This window comes from Paroedura picta, chromosome 1 (genome assembly GCF_049243985.1).
Source record: "Paroedura picta isolate Pp20150507F chromosome 1, Ppicta_v3.0, whole genome shotgun sequence".
NCBI lineage: Eukaryota > Metazoa > Chordata > Lepidosauria > Squamata > Gekkonidae > Paroedura > Paroedura picta.
The window spans coordinates 45,375,848-45,396,881 of NC_135369.1; the positions used below are offsets into that span (position 1 = coordinate 45,375,848).

The 21,034-nt window shown below is 46.9% G+C and overlaps 1 protein-coding gene across 2 annotated transcripts in view; it reads left to right on the forward strand.

The window, feature by feature from the left end:
* The first annotated feature begins 3,478 nt into the window (after positions 1–3,478).
* Positions 3,479–21,034, forward strand: part of SRF (serum response factor) — an 82,707-nt gene continuing 65,151 nt past the window's right edge. The window contains exon 1 of one of the 2 annotated variants that reach the window (XM_077336788.1): positions 3,479–4,214. In XM_077336788.1, coding sequence (XP_077192903.1) covers positions 3,681–4,214 — 534 coding nt within the window. In that variant the 5' untranslated portion in view covers positions 3,479–3,680. The remainder of the gene's footprint in view (positions 4,215–21,034) is intronic. The other variant, XM_077336798.1, reaches the window with a different exon arrangement.

Here is a 21,034-nt window from a genome sequence, read left to right on the forward strand (position 1 = left end):
AGGACCCAGGGGACACCGGGAGGTACAGATCTCTCTCTCTCCCCCTGTGTCTAGGTGTGCCTGGCAGCAGGAGGCATAGCAGGTAATTAGGGCTCATTCTTAGGAGGGAAGGAGGGCTGGTGTGCAGTTTGGGGCAGCTCTCTCTCTCCCTCCGTCGCAGCAGGGGTGGCTCGCTCTGTGTCGTTGTCAGCAGTTTGGGGCAGCTCCCTCTGTGTGTCTCTCTGCCTCCCTTGCAGCAGGAGCGATAGGAGGGAATAAGGGCTCGTGTTTAGTCTGGCAGGGCTCTGTGTGTCTCTGTCTCTGGCGTGTCTGAGAGGAACGTGGCTAGCATCCAGGGAGGGAGGGTGGGAGCTGTAGGGGCATTGCTGGCTGCTCCGTGATTGGTCCTATTCCAACTTGGACAGCCAGACATGCCCCACCCCCCAGGCTGTTTCACAAATATATAGAGGAATCATGGATAAGGATTATTAAAGACTAACACATTTGTGTTTTCATGAGTTACCGCTGACTTCTTCATTGAATAGTTAGTTGGCTGTGCAGTCACACATCCCGCCCTACTGTGAGCTCTTATTTTTATGCAGCTTTTAGTAATATCTTTCTGTTATGGCAACTTCAAGGAACTGAGGGCAGGGTGCTCCTAACCTCCCCTTTTTTCATGCTATAAAAGCGTGAAAAATAGCATAGGGGAAAGGGAGAGGAACACCCTACATACCTTTAGAGCAGGCTTTCTCAACCAGGGTTTCTTGAAGGCCCTGGAAGGGTTTCCCGAATAGGAGGGAGTGAATTAATTTTTAATATTTAAATTTGTTAAACTTTTATTGGGTGATATGATCATATGTGGTCATGCTGACCCCCCACACCTCCCAAAATGACCAGTGATGGGGTTGGGAGGGCAAGGTGCCTTGGGTGGGTGTGTACACAGCTATGCTTCCCAACCATATTCTGCATGATTGTGCTAATTATGGGGTTCCTTGAAGCCTGAATATTGTTTTAAGGGTTTCTCAATGGTAAAAAAGTTTAAAAGGGCTCCTTTAGAGCTTAAGAAATCTCTCCACAGCTGCCAGCTGCATCTTCAGAAGTCATTCAATGAACAGCACAAACAGGTAAGTGTAACCATGTTATCCTGGCATGGCCATGGTGCAGAAATGTGGCTCCACTATAGAGTGTCACAAAGCAGTGGATCTCTCGTGGGGATTGGCAAGACAAGTCTCCCCCATCCTATATTGGTGTAAATTGTTTTTCCTACCTAAATGCAGAACTTTACATTTGTCCCTATTGAATTTCATTTTATTTAGTTTAGCCCAGTTTAGCCTATCAAGATCATCCTGTATTCTGATTCTGTCTTCTGTTGTGTTTGCTATTCCTCCCAGTTTAGTATCGTCTGCCAATGTAATAAGTATCCTCTCTAATCCCTCATCCAAATCATTTATAAATATGTTGAACAACACAGGCCCCAGGACAGATCCCTGGGGCACTCCATTTGTCATTATTTTCCAAGAGGATGCTGAGCCATTAACAAGTACCCTCTGGGTATGATCTGTCAACCAGTCATTAATCCGCCTGACAGAATTAGGATCCATACTGCATAAGAACCTCTTGTGGCGCTGAGTGGTAAGGCAGCAGAAATGCTGTCTGAAGCTGTCTGTCCATGAAGTTGGGAGTTTGATCCCAGCAGCCGGCTCAAGGTTGATTCAGCTTTCCATCCTTCCGAGGTCGGTAAAATGAGTACCCAGATTGCTGGAGGGTAAACGGTAATGACTGGGGAAGGCACTGGCAAACCACCCCGTATTGAGTCTGCCATGAAAACGCTAGAGGGCGTCACCCCAAGTGTCAGACATGACTTGGTGTTTGCACAGGGGATACCTTTACCTTTTACTGCATTTTACCAACTTGTCAACAAGACTGTCATGTAGAACCTTGTTGAAAAGCTTTACTGAAATCTAGAAAAACTATGTTCACAGCACTCCCCTGATCCAGCAAGGTAGTCAGTTACTTGAAAAAAGAGATAAGGTTGGTCTGACATGACTTGTTCTTGCAAAACCCGTCCTGAGTCTTAGAAATCACAGCTCTGTGTTCCAGCTGCTCAAGGATTGACTGTTTAATTATTTATTCCAACATTCTGCCAGATACAGATGTCAAATTGACGGGTTGGTAGTTACCCGGATCCTCCTTTTTCCCTTTTCTTGAAGATTGGGACAACATTTGCCCGCCTCCAATCATCTAGCACCTCACCTGTTCTCCAAAAAGTTTAAAAAATAATTAACAGAGGCTCAGAGATTACATCTGCAAGTTTTTAGTACTCTTGGATGCAATTAATCTCGCCCAGAAGACTTTATTTCATTTAAAGAAACGAGGTGTTTGTGAACTGCTCCAACAGTGATCCTAGGCCACCATTTCCATCCCCCATGTTGTGTTACGTTTTTGCCACATTGAGCACTATTTTCTTCATCATCATCCGTTATAATTTCACTTTCTTGTCCTCGCAGTGGACGTACGGTGTCCCTATTCTTTTTCTTCCTTGAAATATAACTAAAGAAGCCTTTTTTCTATGTTTAGCACTTCTTTCTAGCCTAAGCTGATATTGAGCTTTAACTTTTCCAACACTCTCCCCACCATCATTGGTTATTTGCATATACTCATAAACCCATTTTTGTGTGCCCATAGAACAATATATGATCTACAATGAGTTTTATTGTGTTTCGCTGCAGAGTAAAAACTATGGCACATCTCTAGATGGTGGGGGGAGGCGCATGCCCCCTCAAAGTGTCCAACAGAGTCTCTTCTCTGTTTTCAGAGGGCGCCTGCCGGGGTTTCTCCTGAAGCGAGCGCAGTAGAGGCGGGACCGTGACACCCAGGCGCCTGCAGCGTTGCCAGGCAGGAGAGTGGCCATGCCCGCGCTCAAGAGGGGCTGTCACAACCGGCGCTTCCTGGTCACAGGGCGCGCAAAGATTTCTCTCGACTTCCCTCGCACCGTTCCTGGGACGACGCTGGTTTCCTCCGGCCTTTTTGAATTTATGTAACGCAACATTCCCGCGCCGTCTCCCGCTCTGTCCCCCCGCGGGCTCCACATGCTGTGCTACGCGCTCTTGAGGGGAACTTGACTTCCGAGTCACTGTGCCGTGCCGTGCCTCAGAGCCGGCTGCCGCGACTGCGCCCCGGTTATTTCTGCCGCCGCTCTCGCTCAACCTGCACTCACTCCCCTACCCCCCCCCCCCGCTTCTATTTCAAGAGGAAGGATCTTTCTCTTTAAAAGCTGCTCCTTCAGGATGACGTCGACGCGAACGCAGCTCTTTTGGAATGTATGCAAATAAGCCCCACGTCCTCCCGACCAATGGGAGGCTGATCTCGACTTCCTTCGACCAACGGCACGAGAGTCCTGCTAGGGGGTGGCCAATAGATGCAAAGCGCCGGCTCTCACCATATAAGGAGCGTTCTCTCCATAAAAGGCAACATTGTATCGCTTTATATGGGGGAAGGTGGCGCGGGGGGGCAGGGCAGGGAGCCCCAGGCCGGCGCAGGGTTTTACTGTCGGGTGAGCCAGCGGATTGGCAGGCGGGAAGGCGGCGACTAGCCCGAGAGGGGGCCGGGCCGGATCAGCCGGCGCGGGGGGCCCATGGCAGCGCCGGCCTGAGCCGACGCGCTCGTCCCGCTTGCACTTGGTGGGCGGCAGCGGCGCTACCATGCTCCCTAGCCAGGCCGGGGCCGGGAACGGCGCTGCTGCCCTGCCTCGGAGCTCCGTGATGGGCATGGCGCGGACCTCCTCCGGCCGGCCCGGCCCCGGGATCCCTCGTGGAGCCAACGGAGGCGGCGGCGGCGCAGGGATCCGGGGCCCCGGCAACGGGACCGGCCCGCCCGGCGGGCAGGGTCCGGCGTCGGGCCGCTTCGAGCGGGACCGGGAGCCGGAGGTGACGGTGGCGGTGGGCAGCGGCAGCGAAGGCGATTCTGATTCGGGCGAGGAGGAGGAGCTGGCCGGCGATCGGCGCGGCGTGAAGCGGACTTTGGGCGACATGGACCTGGGCATGGTGGTGGGGGCGGAGGCGGTGGCAGCGGCGGCGGCGGCAGCGGGGGGCTTCGGCGGGGTGAGCGGCGCCGTCAGCGGCGCCAAGCCCGGCAAGAAGACCCGCGGCCGCGTCAAGATCAAGATGGAATTTATCGACAACAAACTCCGGCGCTACACCACGTTCAGCAAGCGGAAGACGGGCATCATGAAGAAGGTAGCGGGGGAGGGAGGGCGCGGGCGGGCGGGGACCAGGGCGCCGCTCCGGAGAGGCGCCCTGGCGTGGCCGAGCCCCGGGGGGGGAGAAGGGGGGGGGGCTGCAGCGCAGGGGGCATTCCGGGCAGCCCCCTCCGTGGACTGTGCTGCGGGTCCCTGCAGCCTGCGCGCCGGGATGCGGTCGGGAGCTTCTGTGGGATGGAGCAGCCCTCCCGAGCTCCGTGGCCCTCTCCCTCTTGGCCCGAATGCCTTTGGCGTGCACGTGTAGTTGAGGGTCGTGAACCCGCCCCCCTTCCCCGGGCGGGAGGCGCTTGTGGCTTGCCGCAGACCCGCCGCCGCGCTCCGCTGTCAGGGCTGGCCGCTTGACACCGGAAGGGAGCCAGGCATGGGCCTAGCCGCCACCCGCCACCCGCCGGAAAGGCACGGCCCAGTCTGGCCTGGATTCAGCGCGGCGGCGGCGGCCCTTCCCTCGAGCGCCTCAGGCAGCCCAGCGGGGCTCCTTGCCGTCGACCTGGGGTCTTTGGGCCCCGGGCGGGGAGTGGGGGCAGAGGCGCCGGCCGCCCTGGGAAGGGAGCGCTGCGGAGCCCCTCTGCTGTCAAGGCTGCGCGCCTGAACACGCGGAGGAGCGAGCTCGGCTGGGCGCTGACGGCGAGTGCGAGCGAGCAAAGGAGTTGGCAGGCAGGAGAACGGACCCCGTGGAGAACGAAGCCTCAGACTTTTTAAAGTGGAGTTTTGATTTGGTGGGCAGCACCGTGGCAGGACTAGGTAAGGGGCCGGGTGACAGCCTAAGGCTTGTTGGGATTTTCATTTTCCCCAAGTGGAGGGATGGCTTTTGCCCCTCAAGAGTACAAATGCAGACCCCCCTGAATAGATTCAGGACTAGAGCTGTTAAAGCGTGCTGGCTGGGATGTTTCTAAACGCATGTGTGTCATCTCTGAGGTGACAGACCATCTGCACTTTTGTAATTTTCAGTATGAATTCCAAAGGAAGGCAACTGTGAATGTAGGGCTACCCTCCCCTAAAATATCCCTAATTTTTGGTAACCTTACAGTGCTGAACAAGGCAGGGTGACCCCTCCCTCCTTTTTTGATGGCGACCTTGCAGTGCAGTACCTACTTTATTATCTTTTTGAGTCAGTTAGCAGTCCAACTTTCTTCTTGTTTTCATGGCCTGTTGTAGTGCACAGTATTGCTCAGTTCCATGTTCTGTTATGGTCTAAAAGATCAACAGAAGCCACCATTAGGAAGCAGCCTTGCAATACACACAACTAAGAGGCCTCTGGCTTCTTAAAGATGTGTCACAAGAGGCTGAGTTTGAAGACCAGTATCACTGCCACAGTCTTTTGATGCTGTAATGCAGGGGTAGTCAACCTGCGGCCCTCCAGATGTCCATGGACTACAATTCCCAGGAGCCCCTGCCAGCATTTGGCATTTGCTGGCAGGGGCTTCTGGGAATTGTAGTCCATGGACATCTGGAGGGCTGCAGTTTGACTACCCCTGCTGTAATGTCTGATGTGCCAGCACTAGTGGTGCTGCAGGTTTTCCCTTCATTTAATTTGTTCATAACAAAATAGCCATGTTTTTGGAGTAGTTGCCACCAGTCTTGTAAATAAAGTCCATGAAACTAACTTTAAGGGGGGGACACCACAATTTCTGCTTTACATGTACCTATGGGCCCTCTTCTGTGGCTTGAAAGGAGTGGTAATTTGTTTTTGTAAAATTCTAGGCTACTTTACTTTTACAAGTCTAACTGCTTTTATATATAGGTTGAGCAAAATGACAACATGCTGTATCCTGCATCCTGTTGATGGACAGAAAGCTGAGAAATAAAAATTGAAAACCGTTGTGGGGAAGACTCAGGTGCCAATCCGGATTTAGTAGGTGAAGTTCATTAGGTGACCTTGGGCCAGTTGCTTACCCTCAGCCTTACTGAACAGGGTTGTTCTTGAAAAACAGGAAGGATTAACCAGGTGTGTCATCCCTCAGCTCCTTGGAGAGAGGATGGGGTAAGAAAGTGATAGTTCAAATGTCATCAGTTCCTGTGTTTGCTCATCTACATAGTCAACACATTTTAAATTCAGGCATTTTTACTGTGTTTAGATTACTAAATTTAGGAATCTCTCTTGCTCCCCAAAGCAATTAAATCTATTTTTATTTTTTTTAATCCTATGAAAATAGACAACCCAATATCCATCCAAGTAGTTATCTTAGAGGTTTGAAATAAAGAGAAGGGCATGATAGTTTTCTGTGATGATGTCAGTATTGGTCATGCTTATCTGAGAGTAAGAACCGCTGAATTTAGGAACACTGAGTTCTGAGTAGACCACATCAGATGCCTTGGGCTATAAGGCTCTGTATTAGGAGCAAAAGGCAGCTTCAGTTTATACTTTCTTTAGATTGTATCTTCCAGAAGCAGTATGCAAGGATTGATTGGCATTGGTGAGCCTCCAAGAGTGTCAGAGAACAGTCACCTTGAAACCACTGGTGGATAGTAGAGATTGTTATGGCACGTGAGGATTCTTACACAGGATGGTTGGAAAATCTTTTTGCTGCTGCTGCTATGTTCAATGACATGTTTGTACAACGAATGTCATTTGGTTTTACACTGTTACTTTTGTCCCCAAGCCACTTTGGGGTTTGGAGTTCCATGGTGGGGATCAGATTTACTAACAGATTTTCAGTGTCATTCTGAAACTACATTTCCCAGAATTAAATGAATAAATGAGTTGAATTGATTTTAAAACTTTTTGTTAGGTACTTTAACTACTCCCCAAATCTGTCTTGATTCAACTGTAACTGATTAGGACATGAATGACAATTCCGAAAAGAGTGTGGCAGGTTACAGTGGATGAGCGATAGGGTTGTGAGTGTCCTGCACAGTGCAGGGGGTTGGACTAGACCCCCCTTGGGTTACTCTACTGGTGGACTGAAATCAATCCCCCGCCCACTCCTGGGGTGATAATTGGGGGGGGAGTTGGTTGTGATTTTTTCGTTGTTGTATCTTGGTCTTTTGTATGAATTGATGTGCATTTTATAGATCAGTTGGATGGTTTTAGGGATTAATTTTATTGGGGATTTTATGCACTTTTGTAACCCATCACGAGCCTTCTTGGGAGTGGCGGGCTAGAAATTTAATTTAATAATAATAATAATAATAAAATGATGATGATAAATGACCCAGGAGGGACCTTCCAATTCTATGATTCTATAAGTGTGATGTCTTTGCTTAACTATGACTGCAACCTATAACTTTGTACATGTGCCTTTTCCCTTTCAAAAATTAGGTAAAGAACATAGTAAGAGCCTTGTTGGATCATTAATATCTATTTATTATATTAATATCTATTTATTATAGTCCAACTTCTGCAGATAATAAAATTTAGTAATGCAGTAAGTACAGTAACGGTTGTTGCTGTTATTTATCTCATAAGACTCAGTGTGGTGCAGTGGCCTTTTGCCACTAGTTATATTATTTAAAACAAACATCAAATACTTGCCTGCTTTTTTATCTTGGGAGAGAAAGAGGGGGCTGATAAAAATGATCTGTTGGGATTGGTTGGTGGATTCTTACAGGGAGGCCACTAGATCGGCAGGTCTTAGGCCTCAACCATTGGCCTGGTGGGGATAGCTCTGACTTACAAGCCCCACAAAATTGTCTTGAGATCCCACAGGGCTCTGATCTCCATTGGCAGTGCATTCCACCAGGCTGGCCCCAAGGCCAAAAGATCCCTGGCTCTGGTTGAGACTAGTTTGATCTCTTTGGGACCAAGGGTCCTCAGCAGATTCTGCTGGCTAGATCTTAATAGTCTCTGGGGGACATAGTGGGAAAGACAGCCCCATAGCATTTAGGGCTTTACATGTGACGTGGAAAACATATTGACAGTTTGCTAGGAACATGGTTTAAATGCAAAGAAAGATTAAGTTCATCAATTTCACTACAGAGCTCTTTAAGAAATGCATACTATGATGTAAGTTCAAGAAAGAAAATTGGTAATCTAACAAGCAAGAACGTGATAGGCAATGGAAAATTAAAGAATAGCAAACTGCCAAGGAAGAAGGAAAGGACATACCATGGTTAATTTATTACCAAATGATTTCAAAAATGAAAAATCAAATTATGTAAGAAGGTTGGCAGGAAGAAAAAAACTGTCTTTGAAAAATTGATAAAGGGTGATACATAACATCTATTAGGAAAAATGTATAAGCTGTTATTGCAATATGACTGAAACAGAACAAGTAAAAGACTGCATGACAAAATGGGCTCAAAAATTTGGAGAGAATATAAGTATGGGCCAGTGGAAGGCATTGTGGGTTAATAAATTGAAATTCACTGAGTGTCAAGTGTTAGAAGAAAATTGGTATAAAATGTTAATAGATAATATATTATTCGCAAAACTATATAAAGTTAGTAAGAGTTTTAATGTGAAATGTTGGAAATGTCATGAAATAAATGCACCGTTCAGTCTTGTGTGATTGACTTGTCAGAATAAGTCAATATTGATTTATGGTTCATGATGAAATACAAAAGATATAGAAAATTAGATTTGCAATGGATCCAAAATGTATGTAACTAAATATAGTACCAAACAGCATTAAAATGTACATTGAACTTATTCATTATATATTTATATAGGGTAACAGCTGTCAGGTTCTTAAACATATCAAGATGGAAAAAGAATACCAATTCTTGTAGAATGGTTTGATGGAATATGGGTCAATAGCAAAACTTACATATTTGCTGCAAAAGAGATCAATATCAGATTTTAATAGAAAATGGAGTCCAATATTAGAATATATTGATTGATAAAATGAGATGGAAACAAATAATTGATTTATAGGCAGTAGACGTAAACGATGGAAATATGTAAACTCGGGGCAAAAACAGTAGGTGCTCTGGAAAAATATATAAGATATTTTGTGACATGTCAGCTTAATATGCATAGTTCTGTAAATGAGACATGTAATTTTTTTCTTTATTCTGTACTATATAATGTCTTTTTCTTTTAAAATAAATAACATAAGTAAGAACTACGACCTTGAACTTGATCTGCTATTCAATTTGGAGCCAGTGCAGCTGGGTGATGACGGGTTGTATATGAGCCCTCCATAAGGGCCCAGTAAGGACTCATGCAGCCATGTTCTGGACTGGTTGAAGCATCTAGATCAGTCTCAAGGGCAGCTCCACATAGAATGAGTTATAGTAATCTAGAAGTGATCATTGCATAGATGCTGACAGATAGGGTGCTAGGTGCTGGGCCTGGTGGAGATGATAAAACACCTGGTGGATGACATTTGTGACCTGAGCCTGCATGGATAAGGTGGTATCCAGAATCACACCTAGGCTCTTGATTGATTCCCAAATTTGTAATTGGATACCATCAAGAGCTGGGAGTTGTAGCAGTCCATCTGGGGCATGCAGGCCTAGCCAGAGGACGGATATCTTAGATGGATTTAACGTCAGTAGACTCCTTTTGAGCCAGTCTGCCATGACCTCTAGACATCTGGTCAGAGACTCAAGGGGTGTAGACGGCTGGCCATCTATGAGCAGACACTGGTGGGTGTCATCAGTGCATTGATGGCAACCCAGCCCATAACTCCAGGAAAATAGCTTTTTGTGGGACCCCATATAGTGATAAGATTGTTATGAAATTAGAAAACAGTGCAATAAAGGCAGTATAAGACATATAAATGAATGCAAAATCTGGATTACGGAAATTAGAAAACAATGCAGCAAAAATGGCTCCATACAGTAAGCAGTACCATAAACAGTAGCTCTTATTGCTTTATTCAAGCAGGTGTTTGATCAATTCCAATTTAATTCCAGTTTGATCAATTCCAATTTTCTTAAAATATCCTCATGAATGTTCTGTGGAATGATTGAAGATCTGGGAACCTCTGTGACCTCTTTATTTATTTTATTTATTTTATTTATTATATATTTATATACTGCCCTCCCCGGAGGCTCAGGCTGTTGCACCAAGTGGTCACCAAGAATGGGAATGGTCATGTGCTGATTTTCACCCACTTGCAGAGTAGGACCTTAAATGGACTTTGCTTAAAGGAGCAGACTGGGGCATATTGGGAGAGGCAGTCCTTTCGCTATGTCTGCTCTACATCATGGGATTTGCAGGTGATAGTCTGTCTTTAATTGAACCTGGTAACTAATGGAGTAACTGCTGAATAGGTATAGTATGCTTTCTTCACCTAATTCTAGATAATAATTATGCCACAGTGTTCCAGGTTGTCTTTAAGGATCTCATGTGAAGTGTATTACAACCATCTATGCCAGGGGTTCATGGGAATTGTAGTCCATGGACATCTGGAGGGCTGCGGTTTGACTACCCCTGATCTAGGCTTTAGGTTACTGTGGCATAGGCCCATGTGGCCAGATCATCCTGGTCGAGAAAGGCAGCTTGTAAGCTAAATAAAAGTAGTAGAGAAAGCATTTTTTGTTGCTGAATTAATTTGCTACTTGAGTGGTTATGCTAGGCAGGGTCTAGTAAGACCCCATGACTCTTTCACTGAATCAGTGATAAACCTGTGAGCTGTACAGGTCAGCCTGGGAGGGGCTGTGTGTATAGAGGGTAAGATGAATAACATGCAACTTCAGATGCTTAATTTAGCAGGCTTAGCAGAAAAAATGACTTGCCCAGTAGTAACTGGCTTTGAGCCCTCTACTTTTTTATTGTTACCATATTGCTGTACTTTGGCTAGTATCTTGGTCCAAGCATATTGCTTGAATGTAGGCCTCTGTACTCTGTTACCATTTCAGAAGCATTTTAACAGCTGCTCTTGCTTTCCCCAGGCCAGTGGTGTCTGATGAAGAATATGGCAGCTGCTTGTCATACGAACACAGTTGAACAAGGCTCTGTTTTCCCTCAGCTGTCCTGTTTTCTGGTTACGATACTTCATCATACGTGTGTAACACTTTCAGACTCTGCAGTGGCTTGCAGGCAGTCTGGTAAAGCAAGAATTAAATGGAAGTTCTGCTCTTTGGAAGTACAGATTTGTTCGAAATTCTGCCTGGTTAAGCATTGAGAGGCTGTTGAGTAGCTGCAGGCTGAGACCAGTAAGCAGACACAGCTGCCTCCTTCTAACAGGTGGGTCAAGCACTCTAGGTTCAAACTACTTGGGGAATCCATTGGAATGACTTCTGTGTGCCAGCTTGTATTGAATAAGCTCTCCCAACTTTTGATTCATCAAGACAAATGGTCAATCAACCAATACCTGAATCATACCAAGTCAAACCATTGGCTTATTAAGGTCAGTATTGTCCAGTTTGATTGGTAGTGGGTTCCCAAGCTCTGGTGTTGAAGTCTTTCATATTGCCCTACTTCCAGGTACTTTAAAAATAGAAAAACTGCAAATGACAGTGATTGAACCTGAGGTCTTCTACATGCAAAACACATGCTATGCTGTTGACCTGCAGCCCTTACTTATGCCTGGCATTCCACAGGGGCTTAATAAACCTGCCTGTCTGAAAACAGTCCTCTCGAGAGGTCCTGAGCACTTGGCAGGTGGCAGTAGATGGCATCTGGACTTTGTTTGCCTCGACCACAGATTGTGCTTGTGAGCCTTATCTTTGATCTATCCCAGATGCACTGAAAGAGACACAGGGCAGACCCTCTGGGTGACAGAGGTGGAGAGTTTGGCAATGCAGGAATGTATCTGTCTTGAGCTACTGGCAAGTATCGCAACCCTGGTGGGCATCATGTTATGTTGTCTTCAGGTACAGCCCCTTCAACTACACCTCTTGGCAAGTGTTACTCGGAAGGACTGAGTCTGGACATTAGTTGTAATCATGGGTTTTATGGTACTGTGAAGTAAAGGGGTTAAGTATCCCAGGTAAAAGACCCTGGACTATTCTGGTCAACATTGGATATTGTAAAAGCTAAGCCTTGCTAATTCTCCCCTAATTAGACAGAGCTGAATTGATTTTGTGTGTGTGTTTGCATGCACCTCTGTGCTTCAGAAACACAAAGGCAAAAAGAACCCCAACCCCCTATAACTGGCTCTGTGCCCTTGGACCAGAAGAATGTGGAGGAGGAGAAGAAGAAGAAGAGTTGGTTCTTATATGCCGCTTTTCCCTACCCGAAGGAGGCTCAAAGCGGCTTACAATCGCCTTCCCATTCCTCTCCCCACAACAGACACCCTGTGGGGTGGGTGAGGCTGAGAGAGCCCTGATATCACTGCTTGGTCAGAACAGCTTTATCAGTGCTGTGGCGAGCCCAAGGTCACCCAGCTGGATGCATGTGGGGGAGTGCAGAATCGAACCCGGCATGCCAGATTAGAAGTCTGCACTCCTAACCAATACACCAAACTGGCTCTCTCTAGACTGCTTCCATCAGCCTTTTAAAAACCTTTTGACCATGGAGGAACCCCTGAAATATTTTTCAGGCTTTGAGGTGCTCCGGAACTGATATCAGCTGGGCATGCCTCTGCCCAACCCCCACCCCGAAGTGACATGCCACCAGAAGTGACATCTCCCAGACACTTCCACAGAATGACCGATGTGTATTAGTGTGATAACTGCATTGCTAGAGTTACAGTGTGCATGTCATCACTAACAAAATAAAATGTTTGTTAAGTGAGAAGTTTCATTGGTGCGTGCAGCATGCTAAACAGCAAACCTTGCCTGAGCTATAGAAGGAAACAGTCCTCTCGGCTGTCCGCACAAGAAGTGGGACTGAGCTTTGTTGCCTGCTTTCCACTCTTGGTATTTGGGGCATTATAATATCAGACCACTGAGAAAGACCCCAAGAGGGGTTGAAACACATTTGGTACTTTGTATTAGATCGTTTTATCCATGTGTCAATATGTATTGGATCTGTGCAATAGTGTATAATTAATATTGATGTTTTTAAAAATCTTAAGTGTGCCCATGAATGGTAATAAATATTTGTATTTTAATATTTAGTATATTCTGCTGCTCAGCCTCTAAGGTTCCTAGCATTATAATGGAAACAGCCACATTATCTTTTTGTGATGTGCAACAAACCCCCTGCCTCCCAAGTGTTTTTCTTCAAAAACATTTATTTATTTTTATTTATTTTATTTATCATACTTCTATACCGCCCTCCCCGGAGGCTCAGGGCGGTTTACATTATAACAGAAAACAATACATAAAACAGTCTGTAGAACATGTATAACTGATAACTAATAATTGTAACCAAATAACAACACAGTATAACAGTAAACAATATGGTAATACAAACAGGTCCAGGGGTTATTGATGGGATTCTGAGGGGGGGGGAGCAGGGGCCCTTGGTCGCTGATTGATTACGTCTGGTCTCGGCCAAATGCCTGGTGGAGGAGCTCCTTTTTGCAGGCCCTGCGGAACTGTTTAAGCTCCGTCAGGGCCCTGATCTCCTCTGGGAGCTCATTCCACCAGGTGGGGGCCAGAACAGAGAATGCTCTGGCCCTGGTCGAGACCAGGCGGACTTCTTTAGGGCCAGGGATCCTTAGCTGATTGGAGGCAGTAGAGCGCAGAGCTCTTTTGGGGGCATAGGCGGGGAGGCGGTCCCTCAGGTACACTGGGCCCTGACCGCGTATGGCCTTGAAGGTAATTACCAGAACCTTTAGTCTGATCCGGAATTCAACTGGTAACCATTGCAGCTGATGGAGAATAGGCCGGATATGAGACCTCCACGGTGTTGCTGTGAGGATCCTGGCTGCTGCATTTTGAACTAGTTGTAGTTTCCGGGTCAGGGCTAAGGGCAGGCCTGCGTAGAGCGAGTTACAAAAGTCCAGTCTAGAGGTGACCGTCGCATGGATCACTGTGGCTAGGTGTTCCGGGGCCAGGTAGGGCGCTAGTAGTTTGGCTTGGCGGAGATGGTAGAATGCCAGCCGTGCTACCTTTGTGATCTGGGTCTCCATTGTGAGGGAGGTGTCCAGAATCACGCCTAGGTTCCTGGCGGAGTGAGCCGTAGAGAGCTGCACGCCATCCAGGGTGGGCAGGCGCGCTTCCTCGCATGGGCCCTTCCTACCTAGCCACAGGACCTCCGTCTTTGAAGGATTGAGCTTCAGGCGACTCTGCTTGAGCCATCTCGTCACTGCTTCCAGGCAGCTGGCTAATGCTTCTGGGGGAGAGTCAGGGCGGCCATCCATCAGGAGGAAGAGCTGGGTGTCATCTGCATATTGATGGCAACCCAGCCCAAACCTCCGTACCAGTTGTGCGAGAGGGCGCATGAAGATGTTGAATAGGATAGGGGAGAGGACCGCTCCTTGTGGGACTCCACAAGTAAGTTGCTGGCGGTCTGATGTTTTCTCTCCTATTGCAACCCTCTGTCCACGATCCTGGAGGAAGGAGATCAGCCATTGAAGGGCTGTCCCTCGTATTCCAGCATCGATGAGGCGGCGAGCTAAAAGCTCATGATCAACTGTGTCAAACGCTGCTGAGAGGTCTAATAATATCAGCAGTGCCGACCCGCCTCGATCCAACTGGCGACGGAGGTCGTCCGTCAGGGCGACTAGTGCTGTCTCTACCCCATGGCCAGGCCGGAAGCCTGACTGGGATGGGTCTAGGACCGAAGCTTCTTCCAGGTATTCCGTCAGTTGGTTTGCGACTGCCCTTTCTATCATCTTGCCCAGAAATGCTAAGTGCGAAACGGGCCTGTAGTTGTTAGGCTCTTGTGGGTTTAGAGATGTTTTTTTCAACAGTGGACGTACCACAGCCTCTTTCAAACCCTCCGGGAATTCTCCTGTTGTGAGAGATAGGTTGATTATCTCCCGGAGGGGGCCCTTTATATTTATGCCAGCTGTTTTTAGGAGCCAGGATGGGCAAGGATCTAGTGGGCATGTAGTTGGTCTTGTTGTCGCTAGAATCCTGTCCACTTCGGTCAGCGTGAGTCGTCTGAAGTTACTCATAGTTTTCTCCAAAGATGGCCAAGGGGCCTCTAGTTCACTTTTTGTATCTAATGTTGGAGGGAGGTCGTGGCGGAGTGTCGAGATTTTGTCCGCAAAATGACTCGCAAATGCCTCACAGCTGATGTCCAATTGGCTACTGTTTTGTTGCCCTTCAATCAGGGCAGTGAGGGATCGAACTACCTTAAACAATTGAGCTGGGCGTGAGTCTGCGGATGCGATGGTAGCCGAGTAAAAATTGCGTTTTACTGACTTCACCGCCATCTCATAGGCTTTCATCTGCATTCTATAAGATGTTCTCGAGGCTTCGTCACGAGTCTTCCTCCAAACTCGCTCTAGCCGTCTCAGTTCCCGTTTCTTGTCGCGAAGCTCCTCGGTGTACCAGGGGGCTCGCTTGAGACGGGGCCGGAGAGGGCGTCGGGGAGCTATCTCATCAATGGCAGTCAGCAGTCTGTTATGCCAGTCATTGACCAGGCCATTGAGAGAAGTGCCGGGAGGCATTGGTTCCCGCAGAGCATTCAGGAATCCTATTGGATCCATAAGTCTCCGCGGGCGAGCTAAAATTTGCTCGGCGCCCAACTGAGGAGGTGGTGGGAGCCTTAGCTGAGCCTTTAGAGCATAGTGGTCTGACCATGGCACGGCTGTTGTTGTGACCAGATCCACATCCAAACCTGCGCCGAAAATAAGATCCAGGGTGTGACCTGCTTGATGGGTGCGGCCAACAACAAATTGCGAGAGCCCTAGTGTTGCCATGGATGACACCAGGTCCTGTCCAGTTCTAGAGGACAGCAGCTCAGCATGGACGTTAAAGTCCCCCAGGACTAATAGACTGGAGAATTGTAGCGTCCAGGCCGCCACCGCCTCTAGTAGGGCAGGCAGGGCATCTGGCGGTGCAGTGGGCGCGCGGTATACTAGCCAGATGGCCACGCTCTCGGTTGATCCCCATCCGAGGCCAACACATTCAATGCCTGGTATTGACGGCGCAGGAAGGGAGAGGAGGAGAGGAGGAGAAAGGCAGCCCTAAAGCATTCTGAAAAAACAGTGAGCTGGAATTTATTTCCCCTTTTCCCTTCTTACCCTCCCCCTCAACTGACCCCCCCCAAAAGGGAATAAGCCTCTCACCAGCACCACCTTGATTCCCCCCTCTCTCACATACAACTGAGAAAGTCATATGGCTTTATTTTTACTAATTCTTTATCCTGCAGGCATGCCTGGTTTGGTACCATTTGCTTGCTCCTTCTCCGATTATGGCATGCTGCAATTTGGGTGATCTGGAGAGCTCCCAGTAGAGGGCTTTAAGTGAGCCTCAGGCCACTCTCCAGCTGGTTTGCAGTTTTAAGACTCCCCCCTCCCCCCCCCATGCAAAAGAATGCCACCAAGAGTGGAAAATATCTCAAGCTAACTTTGCTGATCTCCTTGCATCTCAAAGAATTCAGGGTTTCCTATCTGGAACTTTGTCTCCTTTGAGCTCCTTGCAGAAGGACCCATGACCATAGTAATTAATATGGGCAGCTTGAGCTCTCCTCCTGCTTAGTTTTCTCGATTTTTGCATTGTTCCTTGCTAAATGTAAATTTGAAGGTTGAGCTTTGGGTTGCTGCCTTGCAAACTTCTAGTTCCAGTCCTTTTTCATTCTTCAGTAGGGTGGAAGCTTAGGGACTTGGTAAAGTCTGCATAGAGATCTTGAGGTTGTTGATGTGATGAACGTGCAAATTGGGCCCACGTCCTTCCTGATGAGTGGCTGTGTTAAGACTAGAGTAGCAGCAAAATCAATCAGGAGTCCTTTAGTAGCTTGGAAACACAATAGTATTCTAGCATCATTTTTCTTCAGTAGGAGCTCAGATGCATTCTGTGAGTTTACTCTGTGACACTGTGGTAAGTTACCACTCGGCAAAGCTCTGCTCTCTGTGATTGTATTGGGAAGGAGAAGATGCCCTCTTGTATGTGCCAATGCAAGAAGCCACCAGTCTTAGATTTGAGTCCTCGCTGAATGTTTGACTAACCATTGATAGTTAAGGACCATCAAGGCAGGATCTGAAATTGGCTTAGTAGTCCTAGGTTGGCTTAACTGTAATTTTGTCCATTGCGAAGGTAAGAGGTAAGGTGACTGAACAGCATGATATGCTGCTTTTGGGTCCCCAGTGCGATGTGAAAAATAGGCTGCTGGGGCTAGACGAACCTTTGGTCTGTTCCAGCAGTACTCATCTCAGTTCCAAGCTGTGCAGCGGCAGAACAGTCTCTAAGCAGCAAGATTTGCCAATTAACTGCAGGACTGGTTGCCTTTCTGCTCTCTGACCTTGCTGGTGGTGGTAGGGTAAAAGGGCATCTGCAGTAGGCAAGGCTGCTTGGGAGGTCAGTGTGGCTCTGAGAGGTCATGCTGCGGTCTGTTACTTGGCGATGACTCTGGCTAATGTTCTTTACTTCCTCTTGCTGAATGATGGTCCTTTTGGAACTGTCAGTCAGAGCACATTTTCCCTGTTCATTGTGTCGTTGCTTTTGGTCCAAAGACAAAAGGCCCAATGTGATGGGAACAAGGCTGTTGTGGGTTGAGAGGACAGGCGGGGGGGGGGGGCAAAGAATCATTGGTGCATCGGACTTGATGCTTGTCACTGATGCAATGCGTGTGATGCAGTTGGCTAAAAAACCTGTTAGTCTGCTAGCATGGGCAAGCTTGGCAATACTTCTGTGTGCATGTCTGCACATATGCGTTAATTCCCTCTTTAAGAAGTACTGGTGTCTACAGTGGGATGTTTTATTCCCTGGCTTGAGTATCAGCTATTGATGGATGGGGGGGATCCAGCTAAGTGGTTTACAGAATAAAGCAAGAATCAACAACCTTTACAATTCAAGAACCAAACAACATCAACATCCAGGGCCAGAGATCAGCCAAAAGCCAGTATCAGAGAGCCTAACTGAAGCTAAACATTACTGGTCATTGACATGTTGGTTAATAAACCATAACCTTTCTGGAGTCTCGTTGTCGGTTGTTGTGAATTTTTCCTTTATTAAGAAGTGGCACCCATCAGGTCTGGCAAGTAGTCATCCGTACATGCAGGAGGACCCTGCACAATACTCAGTGGTTTGGAGTTGAATTATGGCCATTGTTTGCCTCTGTAATTTCCTTTTCAATTAAAATCCCTAAGAAACCCTTTAGTCACATAAAAAACATTCCCTTATAACATATAGGTTTTTCTGGCGTCACTACCTATCCTTCCGAGGTACCTTAACAGTTTTGAGCATCATTTTATAATAGCTGGGGTGTGGTTTTCTACTGGGCCACATTGGGCTCTGGAGATATTTGGAATATGAACGGGAATCACTGCCCATCTGTAGGGAGGGATTAGGAATAAATCTAATTTTGGAAACCGGAACCATGGGTAAGACCTGAAATAATGAAGATGCCGTTTCGAAACACATGTAAAGTGCATGTTTTCCCATGATTATGTAACAAGAACCACATTGGGGTATCAGTAGTACAGCCACAGGGGGAACCTTATAATCTCTCTTTTTAGAATACAACCATAAAATCAGAGTCCAGTAGCACCTTTAAGACCAACAAAGATTTATTAAAGGCATGAGCTTTCACTCAAAAGCTCACACCTTGAATAAATCATTGTTGGTCTTGAAGGTGCTACTGGACTCTGATTTTATTGTGCTACTTCAGACCAACACGGCTACCCATTTGAATACAACCAGTTACAGAAAACCTGAATGTATCCTGGCTGAAAGAAATAAACAGAACAAGATGATGAGTTGGATCTAGCGAGCTATAAAAACAAGGATGGCAGATCATTCCTGCATTCCCATCTGCATCATTTCTGACCTAGGATAGTTTATCCCCAGTTTGTAAGACACTACAAAGGGGAGAATTTTATCTCCTCCTGTATCCCTTCTGTCCAGGCAGGTCCTGCAACCCCAGTGCTGGAAATAGCTACTGGGTCAGAGGGACATGAAAAAGATCCACAACTGATGGGATCTTCTCCTGATGGATCACACTCTGTATTTTTCTTTAGTCCGGACAGAAAGTGAATTGGTGGTAGCTCTTCACCCTAATGGGAGCTTGTGGGGGAATGTGTCCATAGCTATTTTGTTCTAACGTGCTAGGGTGCTATCCCGAGAAACTTCTTGAACTCTCTCAGTGGAAAGTACAGAATGTTGGATCTTTATGGGTTGTCTGCATGCTGGAGGGGGATTTGTAAACGAGACCAGGAATCACTTTTCAGCTGTCACTTTCATTCTTGTACTGTGTTAGGCCTCTGGATCAGAAACTGAGACCTGTTCTAATGATTTCAGAAGCTAACCATGCATATCAGATATCCAGTCGTATAAGCCTGAAGGGCCCTAAGAACTATATGGACAGGGAAAATCCTTACCTGGCTTAAGGTGTGTGGATATATTAACATCCATAATGTTGAGATATATAGACCTGTTAACTGCTTTGTAAATTCACCCAAGCGAATGCTAGGATTTGGTTGGTTGCAGGGTAAAAGATGCACAGAGGGTAAGCCCACTGACTCTGTTCGGCATTGCACTGTTAAAGGAGGGGAGAAGGCAACGGACAGGACCATTGCAAGGCCCAAGCAGCTGGCTGGGCTGGGAATTGAGAGAGAAATGGCAAGGGTCCTTGTGTTCGCTCCCAAGTTATTATGATCCTTCTATTCTTATAGGCTGTGCCTGAATAAACTTATTATTGTATAGGCATTTTCCTACCAGATGACTTTAGTATGTGCTTAGTTGATAAGTTCTGGCCCCAGCCTGATGGAATGAGCTCCTGGGGAAGCTGAGGGCCCTGACAGAGCTGTCACAGCCTGTAAAACAGAGCTCTTATGCCAGATCTTTGGTTGTGGCCAGTGCTAGGAATACCATGGCCCCTCCTCAGGCTTTGTGGTATTACCGCCAGGGAAGTCTCGGGGGATAGGGAATTTTTTGGTGACCAATCTTTGTGGTTGCAGGGGGTCTACGGCCCCTGGGTGCAATGGGTTTTATATGGGGATTTTTACAGGGTTTTTAATGTTATAAGCCGCTGGGACTCTTTCGAAGCAGCAGGATATAAGCTTAATAAATAATAATAATAATAATAAATTAATAAATAAAAGGTAGGTGGGATCCAGTTCTTGTCGGATTTTAATAGCAACCCTCACAGAGAAGAAGTATGCATACAATTAAGTTGATTTGATTTAAAGTGCAAAGTGGAGTCCCTTGTGTAAAGTTCATTGGGAATTGTGAATTGGATGGATGTCATACAGGAACCCAGCTGTACCTTTACATTTCATTTCAACAGGATTTGTACAGGAGTTCCCAGTTAATTGTATCTCTTGCTGCAAAACCTGTCTTTTATTGTATTGCTTCCTACAAGATGAAAGTAGCAAACAGTACCAATTCTGACAGCTAGAGTATGTTAGCTAAGAACTAAATAGAACTTAGCACAAGCTTGCTTCCAGGAAGCTGTATTCTGCCTACTTGTCCGTTTATTAGAATGTGGGATGTAGCTATGGCAGAGGGTGGGGAAGCTACTTGGTGAGGCTGAGAGAGTTCTAACACAGCTGCTCTGCAAGAACAGCCCTGTGAGAACTGTGACTGCGCTAAGGTCACCCAGCTGGCTGCATGTGGAGGAGTGGGGATTCAAACCTGGTTCTCCGTATTAGAGTTTGCCGTTCTTTAACCACTACACTGTGCTGGCATGTGATGTAATAAGGTATATATCAGATTCTTCTGTCTGTAAGCTTTCATGAAGTTGGAATTGGTGAATGCTGTTTTGCTGCTTATAAGTAGTTTTGTTCCATAATACTGAGGGAAATAATGTTTATGAGAAAGTACATTAGGCTACTCTAAAAGGATTTCCCAGGCAGAGGTTTGGTCTAGATCTCCTTTCCAAGTGACAGTCCTGCATACATAGCAGGATTGTCAGCAGATTAAAATTTACAGTTGGCTGATCATCTGCCCTTTAGAAGAATATTTGTC